The 23,938-nt window shown below is 44.1% G+C and overlaps 1 protein-coding gene across 1 annotated transcript in view; it reads right to left on the bottom strand.

Moving 5' to 3' along the window:
* Nucleotides 1-23,938, bottom strand: part of Acoxl (acyl-CoA oxidase like) — a 275,238-nt gene that overhangs the window by 125,253 nt on the left and 126,047 nt on the right. The window contains exon 11 of the mRNA XM_052183555.1: nucleotides 20,191-20,344. Coding sequence (XP_052039515.1) covers nucleotides 20,191-20,344 — 154 coding nt within the window. The remainder of the gene's footprint in view (nucleotides 1-20,190; nucleotides 20,345-23,938) is intronic.

The raw sequence follows: 23,938 nt of genomic DNA, 5'->3' as shown, positions 1-23,938 counted from the left end.
TTTTTTTTTTTTTTTTTTTTTTTTTTTTTACATAAGTCTGTCATCAGCAAACAGGATCAGTTTAACTTCCTTCTTTCTAATCTGCATGTCCCTTTACTTCTTTTCCTTGTTTAATTGTTCAAGTTAAGTCTTCTATGCTATGCTGACTAAAAGTGGTAAAAGTGGGGTGGCTTCTTTATTCCAATCATAAAGGAAAATCTTTTTCAGTCTCCCCTTTCCACTGTGTTGACCATGAGTCTGCGACGATGACATTACTGAGTTGAGGTAATTTTCCTTGTAGACCTAAATTTGTTAATTTTTGATCTTGAAGGGATGCTAAATTTTGAAAGGCACTGCCTCTTCTGTATCTATGACAATGGCCTATCTTTTTACTGTGTATATTGATAATGTGATATCACATTTATTGATTGGCATCCATCCAACTAGCCTTGAATCCTTGTAATGATGAAATGAATAACCCTTGGTCATGGATGATCTTTTGACGTACTGTTTGCCTCAGTTTATTCTGTAGAGGATTTTTTCATTTATAGATGTATCATACATACCCCATGTATCTACACACACACAAAACTCACAAATACATGTTGGCATTTATAATTTATATCTATACATTAATAACATGAGTGTGAATCAATCTTTTGGAGTCTGAGGGATTCCTACTCCTGGATATTCAACAGCACCTTAGGGCTTTATTATAGAGCAAAATTTTTCTTCCTTATATTTGGGCATCCCAAGTGGGGCATTTGTTTCTATATTCCTGGTGGGGTTTATAGGGGGAATGGGAAAGAAAAGGGGAGTAGGGGAAAGAAAAAATCATCTCCAAAAGTGAGTAATACTTTCCATTAGCTGACTTCACTCTTAATAAAACAACAGCAAATGAAGGGAAGAAATGTGGACTAAACTCACACTCCAAAAGCCAACAGAATCCTCAGTGGGTAACACAGCCCAGAATCTCATCTGTGAGAAAAGGGAACGTGTTGGGTGGGTGTGCTACCCTGTCTCGGCCCTCTGGGTTACATCGAGCCGCTCAGCAGCTAATTGCAAATGCCACTGGGGTTATGTCCCATTTCAGAGAGAGCCCATGAAACAGATTTTATGATCCAAGTTCTGCATTTTGAAAGTTTAATATTTTCCTGCTGTTCTCAACATCTCTGAATTTTTTTTACTGGATGATTACATTTAATAAATGTATCAGAACAAATTAGAAACAGGCTTTTGTCCCTCTTTTTAAACAAACTGAGGGTAAATTTTGTCAGTTTAAAGAAGAAACAGATGCAATCAATCTTATCTTATTCATTAAGAGAGGGCCAATGAAACACACAGAGGAATAGACCCTCCCAGCCAGGGGGCTGTCTTAGAACTATGTTAATATTGTTTCCTCATGCATCCATCATTCACTCCTAGGCAGGAGGAAAGAGTGTGGAGACTGAACATAACTCTTCTGGAGACAGCCACATCTGGGCTGAGTCTTCTGAATCCAGAGCTATGGGTCTCACAGAGCTGATGATGAGCTGGCCCATTCTGCCCTCCATGTTTTGAGCCTTCTTATTATTGTATTACATTCTCAGAACGTAGGAACTGGTGAGAGCCAGAGGATATTCCTTCTTGAATCCTGACCCCAAATGTCTGCCTTGTGTTGTGGACACCAGGCTGTCCATAATGAATTAGACTTGGCCCTGCCCTCAAGAAAGACAGAAATCAGTGGGTAGACCAGTAAAATAAAATTGATCATTAAAAATTTGTGGTAATGGGACTGGGGCAACAGATAGCCCCAGTAAAGTGATTGTTGTTTACATGCTCAGACCCCGGTTAGATCCCGGAACCCATAGAAACAAACAAAATGGCAGGGTATGCTTGTAATCCACCCACTGGGGAAGCAGAGACAGGTGGACCCTTGGCCTATTTGGCACATGTCAGGCAAGTTGAGAGATTCTATGTTAACAGGACAAAGGGAAACAGTGCCTGAGGGACAACACCTAAGGATGTTCTCTGGCCTCCATCACACACAGACAGATGCAGACAGATAGACAGACAGACAGACGGACACACCCACACACACCCCACAAGCATAGAAGTTCTGGTGTGAGTCAGGGGTCAGTAAGAGAAAGCCAAGCAAGCAGCATGTGCCTAGAGTCTTAACTACTCAAGAGAGAAGTAACAGGAGGATAACTTGAGCCTAGGACTCAAGGTATATAAGCTAACTCCAATATTTCAATAGACAAACTGTCCTCCAAAGCAGTCTCCCTGCTCCCCTGCTCCTCTGCACCCTGAGACAGCCAGTGTGCAATGGCCAGTCAGGGATAGGGGACCCACAAAGGAACACATTCGAATTTGTGTTAATGTGAAAATCAGTGTGATTAGTCAGTGGACTAGTCTCAATGGCCGTGGGCATAGGGAATCTAGAGTCTGGTATGGAAACAATCCTCACCCCGGGGAAGTATTTAAAACTCCACAAAGAAGTGGAATCTAAGGGAACAGAGAAAAGGAAGACTCAAGCTACCTCAAGAGGTAAGATAGAAGGAGACTGGCAGAGGAGACAAGACAGAGAGAAGTTGGCTGCGTAGCACAAAATGCAGAGAGAAAGAGACACCCAGGAAGGAGCTCTACCGTCAAGAATGCTACTATGAATGGAGTAGGTAAGGACCCTTTGAACTGAGTCACTGGGAGTACATGGTGACTTAAGAAAAACAAACCAGGGATGCAGAGGAAGGTAGATTTGCTCAGGATATTCATCTCTGCCAATGCAGCTGCACAGACACTGTTGTCAAAATTGTTCTAGTAGAATCATCACAAATATGCTAGAGAAATGTCTTTAAAAAGGAGAAATCTGGCTTTGAGCAACACTCAAAGAGTAAACAAAGGTCAGACCTGACTTCAGAGAGGGCAGCCGGTGCTGAGGCCAGACAGCAGGTTCAAAGGAGTCAACTGGAATGAACTGGCCTTCTGAGGACTACCAGGTCTGATAATAAACTCCCCCTCCATCCGTACCCACCCAAGGCGATGGGGGATTTGTTAGTTGTGTTCTAGCAGTGGGTGGAGTGGGGTATACTCTCTGAAATTCCAAACACAGCTCTAGGACCTGATCACATTCTTACCTTACGGCACATTAGGGATGAAGGAAGCTACTATCTACAAATCAAAGATTTAATTCAGCAGAAAGATAAGGTAAGCCTAACTGTGTGGTCATCTAATAACATAACTGCAATGTGGTCAAAATCTGAGATTAACAGTTGCAGAAGCCATTAGCCAAAAAGCTTGGGCTTGATCACCTAGGAAAGTACACCATAGAATAGCACACATGCCTTTGAGATGGACCTGGGAACTGACTACACATGATGCCACAGTGTAGGTCATGAAGAGATGTTGAAAGTCTGTGCTATACTGGCTGTGCTCTCTCACTGTGGTAGAATTAAACAGAAAAAAAAATAAAGAATAATTACTATATGAACAAGAAGAGTAACTGAGACAATGACTGTTTATGCAGTGGTTAGTCCTAAGATGAATGGTCTGGATTCGAACCTGAGACATGTCTGTCTACTCAGCTGCTCTGTGGTGTGGAGAAAATTGCTGAAATGCCCTGTGCCCCATGTTTCACATATACAATACTGGGGTCATACTAGCTCTACCTTGTATGACTGTTGTCAGAATAAATGTAAGTAATACCAAGTGCAAAGACAGCTTATAACACAAAGATTTAATAACAGTCAAACATTTCTTACTGATATTTAAGTATCAGCCATCAGGAAATTAAAAATCACTCAAGAAAAATACAGGTCCATAAACTATAGGGGAAGTTAAAATATACTTAGAATTAATAAAGTTTTCTACATTAAACCATAATTAATAATGTCAAAGCAGCATTTCAGAAGGGGAGTTGCAGCATTAGATGTTTATAATAAGAGAGACATTAAGGAAATTAATAACCCTTAAACTAAGACACTGGAAGAGGGCTGAGAAAGTGACTCAGTGGGTGATGGGAACCGGGGTTCCAATCCCAGAGCCACACTGCATACCTGTATACCTGCATACCTGCATACCTGTATACCTGCATACCTGCATACTGGCATACCTGCTCACCTGTAACCAGCTGTAATTCAAGTCCTGGATTACAGATGAGCTAGCATGCTTTTATGTGGGTTCTTGGAACCCTGAAGAGTCGGGGAACCCCAAAACTGCCTAGCCAAACTAACTGAAACAGTGAGCCCTGTCAGGCTTGGGCCTCCACATGCATGCACACATGTGTGCCTACACCAGTGGAAACACACACAGACATGCCTATACACACCACACATATATATGCAAAAAATCTTAACTACAAAAAGTTTTAGAAAAATGCTATATTTAGAAAAATAAGTAGGAAAATAAACTCCAAGAAGATGGAAGGAACTACAATAATAAAAGAATCTACAGAACAGGAAAGCCAGACGCAATGAAGAGAGCAGAGGGACTATGACCTAAATAATAAATGCAAGATAGGTTCAGAGGACAGGAAAAACAAATGTCAGGAGGAATGACAGAGGAGTCATAATGACAGACATATCAGGAGTTAAAAGAAGAAGGGGGGTTATGGATGTTCTACCAGGAAAATGTAAAACTAAAAAGAAATAGAAAAATTAGAGAAAAACAGAAATTACCAGAACAGGCCTCCAAGAAGAAAATAGCTTACAGCCACCAAAGAACCAAAGCTGTGTTCTCACATGTTCTTAGAAAGAACCCACAAGGATGGATGACTATATGGACCACAAGGACCATACGACCCTTAACTGCTGTGCCAGACAGTCAAGGGACACTCCACTCAGTTCCATGCAAAGTTTTCCAGATAACAGGAGAAAAAGAGCAACACTCTGAAGTAAATCACTTGGGGTGGTATGATATGTGCACATGTGTGTTGGTGCATTTTTTAGGGGAAGGGATGTGTGCATGAGTGCCTCTGTGTGTGTGTGTGTGTGTGTGTGTGTGTGTGTGTGTTCCAAAGACAACATCAAGTGTCTTCCTCAGTTTCTCTCCACCTTATATCTTGGGGCAGGGTTCTCTCACTTGAGCCCGGGGCTTACTGGTTCGGTTTGTCTATGGGATCCCCATGCCTTTCTCCTGGGATCTGGGGCTACAGTTGACATTATATCTACCTGGCTTTTCTGTGGGTCCTAGTGATCTGAACTCATGGGCCAGAGGATCAGAGCCTCACGCTTGTCTATTGTTTACCCTCTTGGTCACCTCTCTAGCCCTGAAAGCAGTATACATTTTTGTATCCAATCAAGACGAGTAGTGCCAGAAAAGAATAAGGAACACAAGCTAACCTCACTCACAGTTGTGGAGGGCAAACCCTAAGCAAGTATTATCAAATCAATAGCATACTTACTACACATGAGCAGGACAGCTAAACTGTTTTACAGCCACAAGTTCAAAGTTTGGTGACATTAAGAAACTCTTCTAATATATAATCCACCATGTTACCGATTCCAAAGAGAAAAGAATATTACCATCACAAAAATGCAGATAAATAATTCCTATACCCAGATTTTAAAACTAGCCTATAATACAAACCCACATATATATGCATAAACCGGGAGTAAAGCAGATTATGTGAGTTTATTTCCTATGCTGTGATAAGATGCCCTAACAAAAGGCAACTTACAGGAGAAAGGGTTTGTTTCTGCGTCCGGCTCCAGTGGGAGCAAGCCCTTCCTGGTGGGAAAGCATGGTGGCAGGTGCAGGGAGCTGGCTGCACACACTGCATCACCATGCAGGGAGCAGGGAGCATAGGGAGTGGAGCTATAAAGGTCGGCATCTTCCCAAGGAGCACAGCCGGCTAGGGAGCAAGTGTTCCAGCAGATGAACCTCTGGTGACTGTTCCATGCTCAGACTGTAACACAGACTTTCTTAGCACAATAGTCCGTGTGAAATTCCCATGCCAACACATAAGCACATCCTCCCTAAAGTCAGGAATAAAACATGAATGTGGGTACTTAACCTTCGACTATCACACAGGAAATCCTTACCACTTCCATGGTAAGAGATGGTGAAATAAAAGTGAAAATCGTAAAGGAAGAAATGACACTATCATTTCTCACAGGTGACACAGTCAAAATCCTAGAAAAAGCCAGAAAACTATAAACTGATTATGTGTGTGTGGACTCTCTACCCTTCCTGACTCTTCGCATGAGACCGGAATCTCTGCCCTCCCTGCCCACCTCCCCAATGCCCTCCTATTCGCCCTCTCTACTTCTTCTTTCCTTTCCCTCCCTTCCTAAGATATATTCTTCCTTCTGGCTTGAGTAAGCTGGTAACGGGCCTCTCTTACTTTCACCCATTAGAAGCTTAGCTTGTATGATCACCGTTCAGAAGTCAGTTCCTGAAGCCTTATCGCTCTACCCCATTTGGTTCCGCCTTTGATACACGTGCGCACGCGCAAGCGTGTGTGTGTGTGTGTGTGTGTGTGTGTGTGTGTGTGTGTGTGTGTCCTTTTAGAGAGTTATCTTATAAGAGGAAAAGGAATGAGAAAGACAACTACACAACAGATTCCGAATCTGGCAAGGCAACTCAGGTTCCATGCCAGACGTGTCCTTTATCCACCGTGGGTCTGGATGCTCTCCACTCTGTATGACATTTATAATCAACTTACTTTCTTCCCTAAGAAGTTTGGGCTGAGATTTTTAGAGGCATGTTGCCAATGAAATTAATTATCCTTGGATCACTGTAGCAATTTCTCTTTCTTTTATCAGTGACAAGGGTCAGTTTTACTGCCTGTGACTGCACACTCTAATTTGCCTAACAAGATGGGGCCCAGTAACACAAGACTGTTGTAGAGATAACACGGAGACTGTCACATAGAGGGATGATATTTTCTCTTCAGTGACTTCAAAATCACAACAAAATACAAACAGGCTTCTTTTTAAAACATGCAATATGCTAAATAAGAATGAGGTATGAAACACTAATTAACACAAAACCCAGAGGCCAAGGCTCAAAGTTCCATGTCCTCCCTACATATACACTCAAAAAGGCAAAATCCTAAATCAGGGATAAGATTCTTAGATTTGAAAGGTCTCATGTCTATTTTTAAATTTAAAAACACACTAACTTATGTGTTTATTTATCTTGTTCATTTTATCCTACTGAGTCTGCCCCTGCATGGAGCCCTCCTCCCTGGGAACTCACATACCCACATGCAAGGGCCCATCCTAAAAAATTGGCCTCACCTCTGAGCCACTCTGCCACACACATACACCTACACATACACAAACATATACATATACACAAGCACATATACACACACAAACACATACACACATACATAAACAGACACACTTACACAGACACGCAAACACATACATGTATACAAACATATACATAAACACAAACACATACATATATGCAAACATATTCATAAATACATACATGCACACACACACACACACACATACACACACGAGCAGGTTCACTGTGTGGATCTTCCTGCATCTGTTCCTTGAACCAGGATTACAGGAATACATCACCGCACCTGTTTGAGGAGAAAGTCTCATTTAGAACGCCTGCCTCCTTTCTCTAGATCTGAGGAAATGGCGTCTTAAACCTGTCATTCCAGCCATGACTGAGTCACAGAATAACTAAGTCCCTACACTTTGGACATCTACTCAGCCTCAGGGACTTGAACTTTTAGGGGGCTCAGAAAACTTAAAGCAGGCAAAAATGGAAACTTCTGGACCAGTGAGATGGCTCAGCAGATAAAAGAACCTCGGGCAAACTTGATGACCTCACTTCATCCCCAGATCCCAGAGTGAAAGGACAGAACTGACCCCAGAGCATTGTCCTCGGGCCTCCACACAAGTACCTACACTCATGTGGTGTGTGCGCACACACACACACATATATTATTAGTAGTAACTTCATTTAAAAATTAAAACTTCTTTTGAAAAGCAAGAGTTGATTCCTCTCATCTTGGAATCATAGTGAAAGATCATTTAAATCATAAGGTGATTTTTATTGTGCTGTGTTTATAAAATATCACAACAAACTAATTATTGTCTGGGTAATTCTCAGAGTACCAGTAGAGAATCTATAAAGAGGCCTACTGAGGTTTTAATTCAGAGCTCTAGTATAATGGGACTCAATACTTAGAGAGGGGGTAGTCTGATAGATAAACTTGAGGGCAGAAGTTGGTCAGCAATCGTGATGAATTCCAGAAGAGCAGGAAAGACTGTGGCTGACAAAGGTGTAAGTGGCAACATGATAATGTCAACACGAACCCTAGCCAATCCTTCTCTGAGCATTTGACGTTTCCTCCATTGAACCCTGAGTAAGGGACTTCTTCCATCTGCCTCCCAGGTACCTAAATTATGGCAAATTCTAGCATACCCTAACCCTACTATATCAGGCCCTAACCCTGTAGCAGACACTAACCCTACTACAATAGACTCTAATCCTACACCAGACTCTAACCCTTTAGCAGTCCATAACCATGCAGCAGAGCCCAACCCTTTAGCAGAGCCTAACCCTGCAGCAGAGCCTAACCCTGCAGCAGACCCTAACCTTGCTACTGCACCAGACTCTAACCCTGCAGCAGACCCCAACCCTAGTCTAGCAGACTCTAATTCTGCAGTGGACCCTGGCTCTGCAATAGGCTCTAACCCTACGCACAAAGGCAGTTCCAACCAGCCTGACTTTGAGAGCCAGAATCCTTCAGCAGCACCACGTGCAACACATGACCCAGGCACTAGCCAGGATTTTTCTTGGCCCAGTTTCTTCTCCACAGTTTGGTCAGGAAGCCAAACAGTCTCTGTCATCACAGATCTGAGTCAAGCTGACCTACTTGTCTTTTTTGAAAGGTGCATATCCTTTGGATTGCTGTGAAAGATAAGGATTTAAATAAATGCTATCCTGTAGATAATACATCTATAGGACCTGAAAGAATGGGCGACCATCAAGCAATTGCCCCTCCCTGTGCCTATTTGCCCGCATGGAGCTTCCACTGCTGGGTGACAGGGTGACCTCTGTGCTCCTTGTGAGCTTAGACCCTTTCTCAGGGTTGGCCGGGGGTCCTCTATATTCTTGGATTTTCAAGCCTATTTTGTTTTAACTCTAATTCTTTGAAATCTCTGGAGGCACTAGCAGGTGCTAGTAGTGATCTTAGCCACCTTTATCCAGAGAGCCTCGATCCTCCCTCTGCAGAGTACCTGAAGCCTGAGCCAAGTGCCAACATACAAGACCTGCTCACAGCAGAAGCTGGCCAGGCTCCTTCAGGAGTAGGGTAGGACTTACACTCCAGAGCCCAGGCTTCTAGACATCTCTGGGCTTCCCAGAGATCTGTTCTGTTTATGTCAGGCCTTGGATCTCTTCCAAGGTTAGTTGATGCCAGATAAATGAGGTGGTGTTGAATGTCCCTGAGGAGTTAGCCTTAGGCTGAAGTCTACTGAGTAAGCAGGAGCCATGGTCTATACTCCCTCATTTCTTTTTTCTTTCTTTCTTTTTTTTTTTTTTTCGTTTACAAGCATCATCTTAGTGTTTTGTTATGCAATCACTGAATGTAGGCTTCATCCAGCTGCACTGTGTCCCCAGACAGCAAACAGCAGCTCCGTGTGAGACATAAAAGGCAGGGTCAAGGCCTGTTTTCTGATAACCTCATCATTATGCTGGATCGCACATCTCCTCAGAGACTTCGGCCTGCTCAGTTTTGTTCTCTGATTTCTCTATTCTTCTTTTGCCTGTGCTGTTCTATGTGGGATTCTGGAACACGCGGAGGAGAAATGGAACAGTGAGGGGCAGAATAAGTAGGCTCTGTGAGTGGAGGTAGGGCATAAATCCTGCTGGGAAGACTTGTCTCAAAGGCCGCACAGGATTAGTACCTTCTGCGGCCAAGACAAAGGCATAAGATGTGCCTATGGGCGTGTTAGAGTTACCACTCAAGAGCTCTGGCCTTGTCAGGAGACAGCAAGACCCATGAGTTGTGTCCAAACTCCAAGCTTGTTTCAGTAGACCCTGAGGCTTTGTATTCAGCCTCCATAGTCCAAAACCTTATCCCGAGGACCCCAACCAGGTGGCTCCCACTCCTGTCCAGTAAGTTTTGATGAAGAACAGGAGAAATAAAAGAAAAAAATTAGGGTTCATCTGTTATATCATCTCATAAAAGGGAAAGGAAGGAGAATCAAGCACCATTGTTGCTTGATGTCTATAAAGGATTAGTTCCAGACCCTATTGTAGGTACCCGAATCTTGGATGTTCAAGTCCTTTATATAAAATGGCACTTAACCCTTGCACATACCCCAAATATGTTAAACCATTTCCAGATTACTTCTCATACCTAATGCTATGTAAATGTTTGTTTTATGATATTAATTAGGAAGTCATGACAAGAAAATAGAATTCAAACATATTCAGTTCAGGTACAATTATTGTCTGAATATGGCCAATCTGTAGTTGGTTAAAACCAGGGGCCAGGCTACATGGGTACAGAGAACTGGCTGCATTTACTGAATGCTTGCCCGGGTCCTGGGATCTATGAGTTGAGAAACTGAGGTCCTTGGTGGGAAGAGCCATGTAGAGCCTTGACCGTGATGTTCCAAACACAATGGTACCTCTGCCATGCAAGATACTTCTTCCGTGTGTCCACAAAGGCAGAAATGTAACACCAACGCCATTTCCCCACTGCTCTCTTGAATGAGTTTAAAGAATTCAATCTAGATGCCCAAAGTGGGTGAAAGGCAATGTGCAAGTTACATAGCAATAGTATGAGAACTGGATTGACCCCATTAATCCATAAGGAAAGAATGGGGTGCCAAAGAGAAGCAAGCCAGGGGCTCTGACCCTGGGGCCCCCCTGGAGACTGGAGAGTAAAGTTGTCGATGGCAGCCTCCCCACAGAGCCAAGTGAAAGACTTTCATCACTTCTGAACAAGGCCAGTTTGATTTTCCACTTACATACAAAGCGTAGAAACCTAAACGTAGCACCTAGCACACCGAAAGCAGCTTTGGCCTTGCCAGCTCGGGTTCCAGCCCTCTCAGACTTACAGAAGAGGCCTGGGGGGAGTAACAAGCCTCCCTGCCGCCCTCTGAAGGAAACACTGAGAAGCTAACTCAAAGGACTAATAGAAAAAGAAGGTCTGGTCCAGTGGATGGATTAGCCACTGCTGTGGTCTACAGACTCCTGGAAATAGACTCAGGCAGGTGAGAGGCTCGCCCAAGCTCACATCATTCATTGCAAAGTCACAGATCAGATTAAAATTGCTCCCCCATTAGGGAGGGAGGGTTGCACTATTTTGTAGAGTGACTGGTGAGCTGCCACAACCCAGTTTGCCTGTGAACTAAGGATATAAAGGGGAGGGGGCTTTGCTTCTAAGCCAGGGTGAGCCACCATTTAGAGCTTAAACTTGGGCAAGTTACTTAACATCTGTGGCTCAGTTTCCTTACTGCAGCCCCACCTTTGCGATTACTCTGCTATTATTCAAATTCCATTTTAATGGCATGCTAGTTACAAATCTTGCCATATTATTCTGGCAGAGATCTTAGTGCTCATGGTACAAAAATGGGAAATTCCAAATGCTGTAAAATCTGGAAAGGTTTCAGATTTCAAAGGGCTTCAGCGTTCCAACCCAGTCAAATCTACGAAAATATTGCCCAATCCAGAAACACTTCCCAAACCTGAAACACTTCTGGTCCTAAATGGTCCAAACAAGGAAAACCTCAGCCAGCGTCCATCTTCAACTGTTCCCAATATGCTTTCAAGAGCATTACATGGCTGTGTGTGCGGCCTGAGACCTTTCAATAGTAGCTTTCTTCTCTTCCCTCCAGCCTTTTGTTCTACTCGAATCACACTTGGTTTCAGCCAAAAGTCTGGAAATAGAAGCACCGCACTCACGGCTTGACCTCGGGCTACAAGGTTATCACTTTTGTGTAAGTAATCTTTATTAAAAATACTTAAGCTGGGCAGAGCGGTTCACACCTGTGACCCCAGCTCTCGGAGGACTGAGAGACCAGTCAGGGCTGCACAGTGAGATTCTGTTTCCAAAATGCAGGTGTATGTACGATTTAAATACTGAGAAAACACCAACTGTTTATCCAAGCAGTTACTAATTTTATTCCTTTCACTCTGGGGTCCTTCTCATTCTTCCCAAGAATTACTCTATTTCCTGCAGCAAAAGTCTGTCAGTGACTAAGTCTTTCAACTTTTGCAATTGTGATGCATCTTTACTACACCTTTGTTTTTGAAACATAATTTTGTTGGATGTGCAAGTTTCAGCTGCCTTTGTCCCATTCAGAACTTTGAAAATGAATTTCTACATCCTCTGACTTGCCTTCCTCCCAGTAAGAAATCTGCCGTCAGTCTTACCGGTAATTCTTTTAAATGGTGCATTTCTTTTTAAAGGTGGAGAAAACAATCACTCCCAATGCCCTGTGTCCGCTGAGCACTGTTCCTCTGATGCTTCCAAGAGAGTCTTTGCTTAGTCTAAGACATACCCTCACACTTAGAAGGAACTAAACTTCCACCGTCCTCCTGAGATCAGCTGAGAGCCTGTCCCTATCAGGCCTGCAGGCTGTTAACATTCCCTCAGAGAAGGAGGCGGTGGGACAGGCCACTGGACCCTCCTGCAAACACCCCAGCCAATGGCATGCAGTTTTGTCTTCATTGGATGTGGCCTGGGGCCGAGCACTAGAGCGCGTAGGTGGGTTTCTTCATACGTGTGATCGTCATCCATACTGGGTGAAGACTTTCCCCTGTGGTTGCTTCGGAGCTACATGCTCCTGGTGGTAACCTCACTCATGTTCTGTGAGTAATCCCGATACTCACTGGTCCCCAGGGTGAACTGTGGGAAAACCATACTCGGGTTTGTTGTTAAAGGAGTGGCAGGTGTGGCCTATATCCAAGGGAGGTATTTTAATCACACACACACACACACACACACACATGCATTCAAGAGGTGTTAGTGACTCTACAGGACCCTGCTGTAGATCTGAGTTCTTGCTTGGTCCACTTCTCAGTCCTATAAATTCACATGCTTTGGTCTTCTTGGACTTTCAGATCCATATCCTGAACACAGGGAGTTCACTGTGCTCTGCCTTGGTTTTCCCTCCTTAGGCATAGCCTAGAAGCACACTCATGGCAGTGAACTGGGACAGTTGTAAGACTTGCTTGGGTCAGAGGTCACTGACTCTTTCTTGCCTGATGTCCAGTGACTTGCAAACAACTCAGTGCGTATGTATTGACTCTCTGTTGCTGTTTAGGTCATAAAGGTGAACCTGTTGCCTGTTAGTCAAACACAGCTAGAAATCCCCTAATGATCCTGGGACTGAAGTCTCTGGGTCTCCTAATGCCACTCACAGTGCACAGAGCTTCCCACCACCTTCTGGACAAGGGTATGTGCCCTAGGGTTACTGCCTAACAGAGCAAGTGTGTCCTTACTTCACAATCGTACTTAGCCATTAGGGTTAGGATCTGCTCACATGAACTTGAATTATGACACTTCCAAATAGCCTGGGCTACAAAATAATAGACTTGAGAAACATTTTCTTTCTTTGTATGAAGGCCATGCTGGGCTTTGCACACAAAAAGTAAGCAACATTGCAAAGATGAAGTCAGTCAGAGAAACAAGAGTCTGGAAGCAAAGAGTTAGAGATGACGCAATTTCCAAATTCCACTTCCGCCTGCACCCTGCATTCATTAACTTCATTGAGAAGGTTCTTAGAGCAGCAAAATATTAGTCTTCCAAGATGTAGCCTGTCACCACCCTCCCCCAAAAGCAAGAACTAACAAAACACTATAAAACAACAGGTCTATGACTCTCTCAATAATTCCCAGCACAGAGTGGTTACATAATTAAAGTGAGTCATTGCGGGGTAAGAAAATATCCATTTGAAGACAAAAAGAGTCTGAGGATCTCAAGGCTCCGGCAGGGATACTCAAAAGCAGAAGATGGAGATCCAGGCAGGTAGGGGAAAATGGTTACTATGTTGTATTGGCTCTCAAGAGCTAATCCAGGTCCTCATTCTTCCTGACCTTCAAATATAAAACTCTTAAATCCCAAGGGGCGAAATTAGAAACCTTCCAGTCACTGAAGGCATCTCACAGCCTGGACTAGACAATGTATCCTCCAGCGTGGTCCCAGCTTCCTGGATACTCTCTGTGCTGAAGCCCCAGCCACCTAGAGTAAGACTGGGGTTGGATGAGAAAGCCTGGCTGTGTTCTGCAAACAGCAAGCTGTGCCACACCAGCAGATCCTGAAGCTAAGGGAATGCATGGTGACCACCTGCTTTTCTTAAAATGAAAAGAAATTACTAAAACACATCAGGAATGGGAAGGCCAGTGTTATTACATGAAAGTTTCTATTTTTTTTTCAATTTTCATGTATGTATGTGTGAAATTTCTGGATTATAATGAAAATTGTATTTTATTTGGGGTCATGATCAAGAGAACTTGAAAGCCACTGGTCTAGAAACTATTAAGCTTGGGTGTTTGATTGCTGATAGGAGAAGAAACAGGTATAACCTTTGTTCACAGTGTCAATATTATTTGAATATGTATTCCCCCAAAAGCAGAATATGCACAAAATTAGCACCAAAATTAGGTGTTATTATAAAAATGTTAACATTTTTATAATAATTTGTTATATAACTGAAGGTTGGCATTTTAGTTAGGATTTCCATTGCTGTGAAGAGACACAATGACCAACTCTGATAATGGATAACATTTAACTGGGGCTGGCTTACAGTTTCTGAGGTTCAGTCCATTATCAGCATGGCAGGAAACATGGTGGGAACCAGGCAAACATGGTGTTGGAGAAGGAGCTGAGAGTTCTGCATCTTGACCTGAAGGACACTAGGAGAAGACTAGCTTTTCCACACTGGGTGGAACTTGAGCTGGAGGAGCCACCAAAGCTTCACAGTGGCACACTTCCTCTGACAAGGCCACACCTCCTAATAGTAGCACTTCCCATGGGCCAAGCATCTTTGAACCACCATAGTTTGTTAGTTAGATTATGTTACACATATGTCATAAATGGTACCAGACACAAACACTGCTAAGTGAGATCTGAAGCATTATCCTTAGTGTCTCAGAGCGAGAGCTTATAAAACGTTAAATGTACACACAATGCATAGAAAGAGTGAGCCTCAGAAACTATTGCTTGGAAGCACAGGTATAGCATCTATTTAATTCCTTCCTTGTGCTTTTCTGTATCTTCGAAAACTTCTACAGTGGGTATACAGTGGGTATGCATTGCTTTTGAGATTGGGGGGAAAAACAGAAAGCAGGTGGTTCTAAAATTGCTTCACTGAGGAAATAAGATGCCTTCTATAGATGACACTCATCCTAGGTAACAGCCATAGTTAAGAGGAGGGCCTCGTAGGCTAGGAGGACTGCTTATGGTAAGAGAGAAGAAACAAAGATTATTGCCAGAAAGGTTCATATATTACACACTGTATGATTTTTCCCCTTCTCAAGTTTCCTGCTCCCATACTAGACATGACATCACATTTGTCATCCCCCTTGAATGAGCTGCCAGTGGGGCACTCGTGCTTTCAATATGACTGACATAAAGCCAAGGCTGGTGATTTCTCTATAAAAGGTCAGTCGGTAAAGTGTCTGCCATTCCAAGCTTGAGAGCCTGACTTTAGATCCCCATCAGCCATGCCTAAAGCTGTGTGTGGTGAATGCACCTGTGATCCTGGCCATGGAGAGGGGAAGCAGGTGAATTTCTGGAGCTTACTGACCAGCCTGTCTACCAAATCAGTGATCTCCATGTTCAGAGAAAGATCCAGTTTCCAGAAAGATCCAGAAATAAGGTGGGTGGCAGGACACAGAGAAATGAAGCTGGAACTGGAAGCCCCTCTCTCCTGGCTAGGATGCCTCCTGCCTGCTGGAAGGTGCTGGAAGCTGCCAGAGGAGAACAGCTGAAGCCATAATTCTTGCCATGCAAAGTGTGATCCCTGGGGCAATGGGGACAATGACAGATACCTGAATAGATTTAAGGCTGCAGAAGAGAATTCATGATTGGCACTTTAAGTCTGTTTAGAAACTGGTGGCTAAGAGGTCATAGGCCCTGGGGTGGGGATGAGGGTGGGGGTACGGTGGACTCACTGGTGCTAGGTTGACATCACATACTATCTTCTAAATATTTACATGTATTCGTATAGATATATACTGCCCTAAGCCTGGATCAGAGAAGCTTCTCTTCACAGTAAAGGAGACTCATAGCTATTCTAGCTGTGACTGATGAGCACGCAGCCCTAAATGTTTATATCATGTATTCAGGCTCAGGGACTATCCAGAAGAGGTGGTAGAAAGACTCTAAGAGTCAAGTGTTGGAAAGAAGTGTTGGTTTCTGAGTGTGAGAGAGAATTCACGAAGGCACAGCAGTGGAGATCACCTGCACTGGGCCTGAACAAAGCCGGGCTTCTCAGCAGTCATCCAAGGATGGGGCAGACACAGAGGGCCTCCCTCCCTGCAGAACTATTGGCTGTTGATAGGTGTTGTGGAAGAAGAAGAAATCATGGCCTTCAGTTGTATTCCCTCCAGGCTCCAAAGGATAGTTCTGCAACCACAGTTTTACAGGTAGCCTTGCTTACTCAGTGGGTCACAAAGCAAAACAAAAGATATAAATGTAGAAAAGGGGTTTATAGGAAAGAGGCAGAATGAACAGTAATGGAGGGATACAGAAGATGGCAAGGGTAAGAGTAATTAGATGCATCATAACCATATACAAAAGTGTCGAGAGGAAATTTAACTAATTAACAAAAAGTGAAGGGCAGGGATTGAGGAAGGCAGCCAACATCAGCCTCAAGCTTCTATGTGCACACACACGAACAAGCACACACACTTCAAAACCTCTAAGTGTCTGAAGGAAAAGAACAATGGACAAAAAGGTGAAAGGGGACAAGTTTTACGAATTAATCCCATGTTTTAAGAATGAGAGAAAATGAATAACCAGGACACCCACTCACTCCTTTCATTACTCCCCTCTGTCCATCAGTCTGTCTGTCCACCTGTCTGTCAATTGGTCACTGCTTAGACCTTAGCCACTTTGCGCGCTGCATACCCTAGTCAGCCTTCGGACAGAGGGATCTGATGAAGAACTCTGCCCCGGCTCTCACTGCCACTCAGTCCAGTCTCCACTTCTCCTTTGCAAAAGAGCACTCAGTGAGAATAACAGACTCAGTGAGAATAACAGACATGGGACGGTCTGTTGCGTCCCCAGCCATGTGCTGAGGCTCTGTTGTGGGCACACGTGGGTACCCAGGAGAGCCTACCACAGACAGCTCTGCACAGTGCTGACTCAGCCTCTCCAGTCTGATTCTCAGGTGAGTTTTCCCTCATCGATTCTTTCCTCCTACGCTCCCTCGTTTGGACTCACACCTAGTGTGGTGTTCTTGGTTGTGCCGCACCCCACGTCCACCCCGTGTCCAGGTGGCAGTGCCTCTGATACAATAAGAAATACACGTTTAGTTTGCTTTCCCCCTGGTTTTGGCATGGAGCTCCTGGAGTCGTGAGACAGTGGCTGTTGGGTCTCCACCTCCAGCTCGTGGCACACGGTCCCTAAAACCTGTGATTTCCTGAACAGTAGGGTGCTTGGAACACACTCTCTTCTAATATGTGGTGCCTGAAACTCGTTCTTGATGCAAATATCCTAAATCCCATTGGATTTCCTAACCATTAAAGAGTTCTTTGTCTTTGTGAGAGAACTCTTAGATAGGCTTAGACAGATTCAGAATGGGGGGCAAGGGGTGCAGAGGGGTCAGTAGCCAGAAAGACCAAGGCACGATTCAGAGCTTACAACTTCATCTGAACCTCCTTTTTCCTAGGAGAACTAAGCCATCCCATCTATCAAGAAAACCTTTCATGATCTTAAATGTTCTTAACAGCCCCATCACTTCAATCCCAATGTTTTAGGGAGCCAAGGCTCAATGAGATTTAGTGGAAACAAAACTACATTCAAACCACAGCATGGAGGATGAACCAAAGGAGGAATGCAAGATGTTTGGAAGATCACAGGTGGGTGGAAAGGCCTTGGGTTTGAGGTATCTCCCAGAGGAACATTGTCTGAGCCAGCTTAGACTCCAGCTGTGCCTGACCATCCCTTTATGAACAATCTCACGCCACTGCCTGATCCCTTCGGATCCTACCTCCCATCTGTCACCCAGCCTTACTCTAAAATCCCAAGTTCTGTTCCCAGATGTTGCCATCCTCCTATCTGAAGGGACAGCAAGCCCCAATAGCTTCTAGGGGAAAGAAGTCTTTTGGTTTGATGGGTCTCCAAGGAAAGTCAGAACTAGCCACTGCCCTGGATTCCTTGGAGGATCTGGCACAGGAGTGCTCCAATGTCAGAGGTCACCATTCTTCATTCACCCTTTCCCAGGGATCTCTCACAAAACATCCCACAGGGAAGACACACATGGGCACATCATCATCCAATCATCCTTGGTAGACTTCTACTTAGCCACTCTGGCTTTCCAATGAGCCAACAAATAGCTCATAGAAGCAGCTCCTCAGCTCTGCCAGCAGGTCTGTCCCCTTCCACTTATCTCTCCACAGGGTTCCACAACTCCAGGGAACACTAAAGCTAAAATTTTTCTTCCTTCTTTTTAGATACAGGTATTTTAGTCGATATTCAACTACATTCAGCATCAAATTTAGATCAAAGGACAAATAGGGGCTTTTGTTTTTTGTTTTTGTTTTTGTTTTTCCATCTTTTCTGGAACGTGTCCTTTGGGAACTGCAGGAGCTATTGAATTTAGACTGTGTGGCTGAAATGTTACATTTCTGGGGGTTATCAATATTGTGTTTCCATTTGGGCTGAACCCTGATTACTGCTACAGCCAATGCCTGGCCACTGAGTCACAGATCCACAATACCACATCCACATACCCTGCACACACACACACACACACACACACACACACTCACACACACACGTCGTGTTGGGTCCACTTTCTCACAGGCTTTGTCTAACACTGTCTTCTTGAATCCCACTCAGCCCTTAGCATTGTGGGAGAACCTGACCCAGATCCTATCCTGTTATGTAAATGTTTCTCCAAACTGAAGCACTCCTTCCTGGAGAAGGGAGGCTCATAAGACTCAGAAGCTCCAAACCTTGCCAGGCCCAGAAAGAGAACAAAGGTTACACAACTCACAAGGTCCTGCTTCAAAGTTATAAAAGTAAAAGGCAGTTGGTGGGGAGAAGAGACGTTTTTTTGAGAGGGCTGCATAAAAATGTGTGTATGGGAGACTCCAGAGATGCAACTTTCATGGATTGTCACCCATACCTGGGGAATGAGGCGGGTCAGGGAGGGCAGAAGAGGGATGGAGAGGAATGCACTCAGACATAAGCAAGGGTTGCACAATTAGCAAGGATTTTGTAAAGAATAAACATTACTGTGGGGCTAGGGAGATGAATCGGTGAGTAAACATACTTGCTGTGTAGGTAAGACCTGAACTCAAATCCAGGACTCACATAGACGCCAGGCATGTTAGCACACATCTGTATTCCAGTGGTGAGCTTTTTCAGTGACGTGCATGGATACCCTTGTGTACCCATGCTCCTCCAGGTAACCCCAGCAGACTCACTCACTGGCTTCACGAACTGGACTTGGGCAGAACTGTTTCTTTGGTCCATCGCCCATGCCCTATCTTGGATGAACAGATCCCAGGACAAGCAACACAACACTGTTCTCTGAGCCCCCTTAACTTCCAGAGACTCACATTGCACTTCCTTACCCACAGTGTCCCTCACTGCACTGTCCAGGTGAAGGCCTGGAGCTGGAGACACCGCTGCAGCCTGTAAATGCTCTGCCTCTGCCTTCTTCCCAGAGCTGGAAACTCCTCAAAGAGTCATTTCCCATGTTCTACCCATGGGACTTAATCCTGGGGCAGAGCTTTGATCATCTGAATCTTCAGTGGCTATTTCCTATCCTGTCAACCACAACCTTCAAGTTCAATGACATTCACCAGTGATCTCCATGGCTAGTTATCACGTGACAAGCATTTCCACATCAGGGCTTACAACACCATGTAAGACAATAATCACAGGTCATGGGCTAATATTAAGTACCCAGAATGTGGGAGCAGTGACAGTGTCCTTAAGATTCAAAAACTTGTTTGTTCAACACATTCTGTTCCCCCGTCCCCCACCCCCCCCCACACACTGTATGGTGCAGAGCCCTGCAGATCTGGTGACCATGGGGCAGTCCTGCTCTCTTAGGGACTCACCATGCCTCCCGTACATTCACGGCAGTCCTGTAGGCAGCTGACAGTCTCCCACGTACTGTAAGCTTTCAGCCCAGCCATCAGTGCCTGTAGCGATCGCCTGTTGATGAGCTCCCTTCCCTGGAAGATGTCTTCATCCAGGATGTAGCCAGCATGCCTATAAGACAAAGTAGAGATGTACGGTAGATGCGGTAGTGTGTCAAACCCATGTGGAAGAAGCATCCATGAGCCCCAGTTATTACCTAGGATCCTCTACAAAACTTTCTCCCGGTACTGCCTCTAAACCTGCAACCACCAGTCTTTAGTACATCACTGACCCAGAAGACTCTCCTTCACGTTCTGCCCACATCCGCCTTTCTGCAGTCAATTCCTAAGCTCTACTGCTAATGCGGGCCTCCCTCTCTGCACCATACTTATCTCTCTTCTGTTCTGTCTATGTTCTGTCTATGCATAGGGTCTGGTTCCACATTATTTTCCAAAAATTTTGAATACCTTGCAAACCTGCCATTTATTTAAAGTCTTCCTCTACTGGAATTCTGGAATAGATTGTATAATAGAGTAATGATCCCCGAGTAAGAGGATATTCCTTCCTCTGGAACCTGTGCATATGTCATCTCATATGTCAAAAGGGACTTAGGAGCTGTGATTAGAGGCCTGGGGTACACTGCTGGCCTAATGTGAACAGGTGTCTGTGTACGAGAGGGAATGGGACAGAGAAGAGAAGGAGGGAAGAATCAGAGATGCAGCTCTAGGAAGCAAGCGGACATTGATGGTTTGAAGATGGGGGCGGGGCTAAGGCACATGATGAGGTGGCCCCAAGAAGCTTTATAAAGCTCAAAGATGTGGGTTCTCCCTAGAGCCTTCTGAAGAAAGGCAGACTAATTTTAGGCATTTCCAGCTCCCAGAACTATAGAACACTTGTGCTATAGAACACTTGTTCTATAGAACACAGTGTTCTATAGAACACTGTGCTGCTTTATGCCACTAAGTCTATAGATTACAGTTGTGCCTTCCACGGTCTGACTTAAGTGTGGTCAGCTAGGATCTGAAAATATTCAATGGAAGATTCCTAAAACAAACAGTCCATGGGTTTTAAGCTGTACATGTCTCTGGGCAGCTAAAACCTCCCAGCATCTCTCTGCACCTATCTGGAGCACAACTGATCTCTCACACACTGTCCATCCCGTATCCATCCCAACCACTCGCTAGTGACTTGGAGGAGTCTTAGTTATCCAATTGCCTGTTGTCCTGGGCAGGTGCTTATATGCAGGTAACCTTTGCATGGAAGCCCAACACTGTATGCAATGCCTGTCTCATTCCTCTCACGTGCTCACCTCACAGACACTGCACCAACTCACATCGTAAGAACAGCAGGTGCAGAACAATCAGACAGTTTGAAAGACCAAGAATATCCTCAGAACATCTTCACAATACCTAGCTATAATTATACTATTTTATTTTCATTATCATTGCTGTGATTAATTTCTTACCTAAGTTTATAAATTAATGTATTGTAGGCATTATGGGAAAATATAGTTTTGTGAAGAATTATAGTATATGTAGAATTTGTTATCATTCATGGCTCTAGGCATCCACTGGGCATTGGAATGGGTTCCCAGAGACAGGCGTAGTTAGATCAGTGGCCAGAAGCTAATGCAGATATGACTAATCCCTTCTTTAAAATGTTTTTTTTTTTTTACCAGTTTCTTTTACTTTTCAACCATCCGTGGGTACGACGACTATACACTGTCATGTTTGCTGGTTTCCCTCTGTGTGCACGCCTACCTCCTCAAAAGCCACAGTTAAAGAGGGCCAGGTTTTCTTTCTCTCTCTTCTTTGAATAGCTTCACTGTGGTCTCATCTTTAGTTTCATTCAAAAAACGAGTTACTGCCGAGCAGCTGACTCAGACAGATGCAGACACCCACAGCCAAACAGTGGATGGAGTTTGGGGACTCTTAGATTTTGGAGATAAGAACTCCACACGAAGACCAACAGAGTAAACTAACCTGGACCCTTGGGGGTTCTCAGAGACTGAACCACCAACCAAATAGCATACATGGCCTTGACCTAGGCCTCCCCCAACTACATGTAGCAGATGTGCAGCCTAATCATGTGAATCCTGAACTGGAGCAGGGGTTATCCCAAAAGCTGTTGCTTGTATGTGGGATATGTTCTTCTAGCTGGGCTGCCTCAGTGGGAGAGGATGTGCCTAGCCTCACAGAGACTTGGTCTGCCAGAGTGGGAGGATACCCAGGGGGCCCCACCCACTCAGAGGACAAGGGGAGGAGGATGGAGGGAAGGATTGTGGGAGGAGGAGGTGACAGAGAGGGGACAGAGGGCAGGATGTAGAGTGAATAAGTAAAAAACAATAATAAATATAAAAAATAAAAAAGATTTTTTAAAAGTTACTATATAACTAATGCTCAGTATAAAGCTTTGCTGAATTCTCTTTATTCAGCCAAACTCTAGGACACAGAAAAAGCCTTAGACATGAGCATTAAAGTCAAGGGTGGAGAATATGCTAACTGTAGAACAGTTTTAGGCTCTAAAACTCACTGGAAATTTCCAGACTAGTACTTTGAAGTATGATCACATGGCATCCCTATCCAGTTTGGGATGTTAATTAGTGTTGTCTTTATTCATTAACTTTTAGAAGGGGGGAAATTTATATGCTCAGAAGAGAAACAAGATATCCACGATTAACTTTTAAACTATGCTCTAGTTTGCTTTCTGCTGCTGGGATAAACACCATGACTAAAAGGAACTTGGGTTTACTTGGCTAACGCTTCCAGATAACAATCCATCACCTTGTGGGTCAGAGCAGGGACTCCAAGTGGGAACCTGGAGCAGAAAAACCACGGAGGAAACTGTACTGGTGCTCACCTGCCACTTTTTTGATATAATACAGGAGAGGCTGCAGGGGGGGGAGGAGGGGGAGGAGGGGGTAACGCCGCCCACAGTGGGCTGGGCCCTTCCACATTAGTCATCACAGTGCTCCACAGGACAGTCTCACTGGGCAAATAACAAGCACACACTACATTATTTTAAGTGATTGTTCTAGGGCTTAAAATATGTATTTTGACTATCATACTTCCCTCAAATAATGATGTGTCACTGTGAAAGTAATACAGGAATGTTTTCCTTATAGAGCACCTCCATTTCATTTTCCCATCCAATTTCACTGCCCAGATTGTTTGTATATGAAGAGTGAGACAGGAATAATGTGTACAGAGAGGTAGAGCTTCTACACATGTTATAAGCTTCATGACTGGCTTCATCTTAAAGATTTTTTTTTCTTACCAACATTATTGGGGAATACTTTAGTATTCATTCAAAACAAGTCTTTTAAACAGATCTGATGGCTGTATATTCTCACAAGACTGTCAAGCCACAAAACACTTTCAACAGCACCCCAAAATGATCTGCATATTCCTGCAGTCTATTCCTCCCTCCAGCCTCATCCCAAGGTCACCAAGGACATGCTCTTTGCCACTCACTATAGACGTACTTAGAGTAGGACTGTACCGAATGTGGCCTGTGTTTGCCTTCATTACCTCAATTAGTGCTTTGCTTTAAGATTCCTCCTTGTTACAACACTGATTAGTTACCGCTATTCTCTCCTGGCAATTAGTATTCCATCTTATGTAGTACATATACTACTCTTCAGTTGTGTGTTTGCTTATTGATAAACCCTTCATTTATTTCCTGTTTGGAGCTATTACAGATTAAATGGCTGTGAAGTTTTATGTG

This window comes from Apodemus sylvaticus, chromosome 5 (assembly GCF_947179515.1).
Source record: "Apodemus sylvaticus chromosome 5, mApoSyl1.1, whole genome shotgun sequence".
In the NCBI taxonomy this organism is placed as follows: domain Eukaryota; kingdom Metazoa; phylum Chordata; class Mammalia; order Rodentia; family Muridae; genus Apodemus; species Apodemus sylvaticus.
The sequence above is the reverse complement of the archived record's forward strand: the minus strand, read 5'-3'. Positions and strand labels throughout refer to the sequence as shown.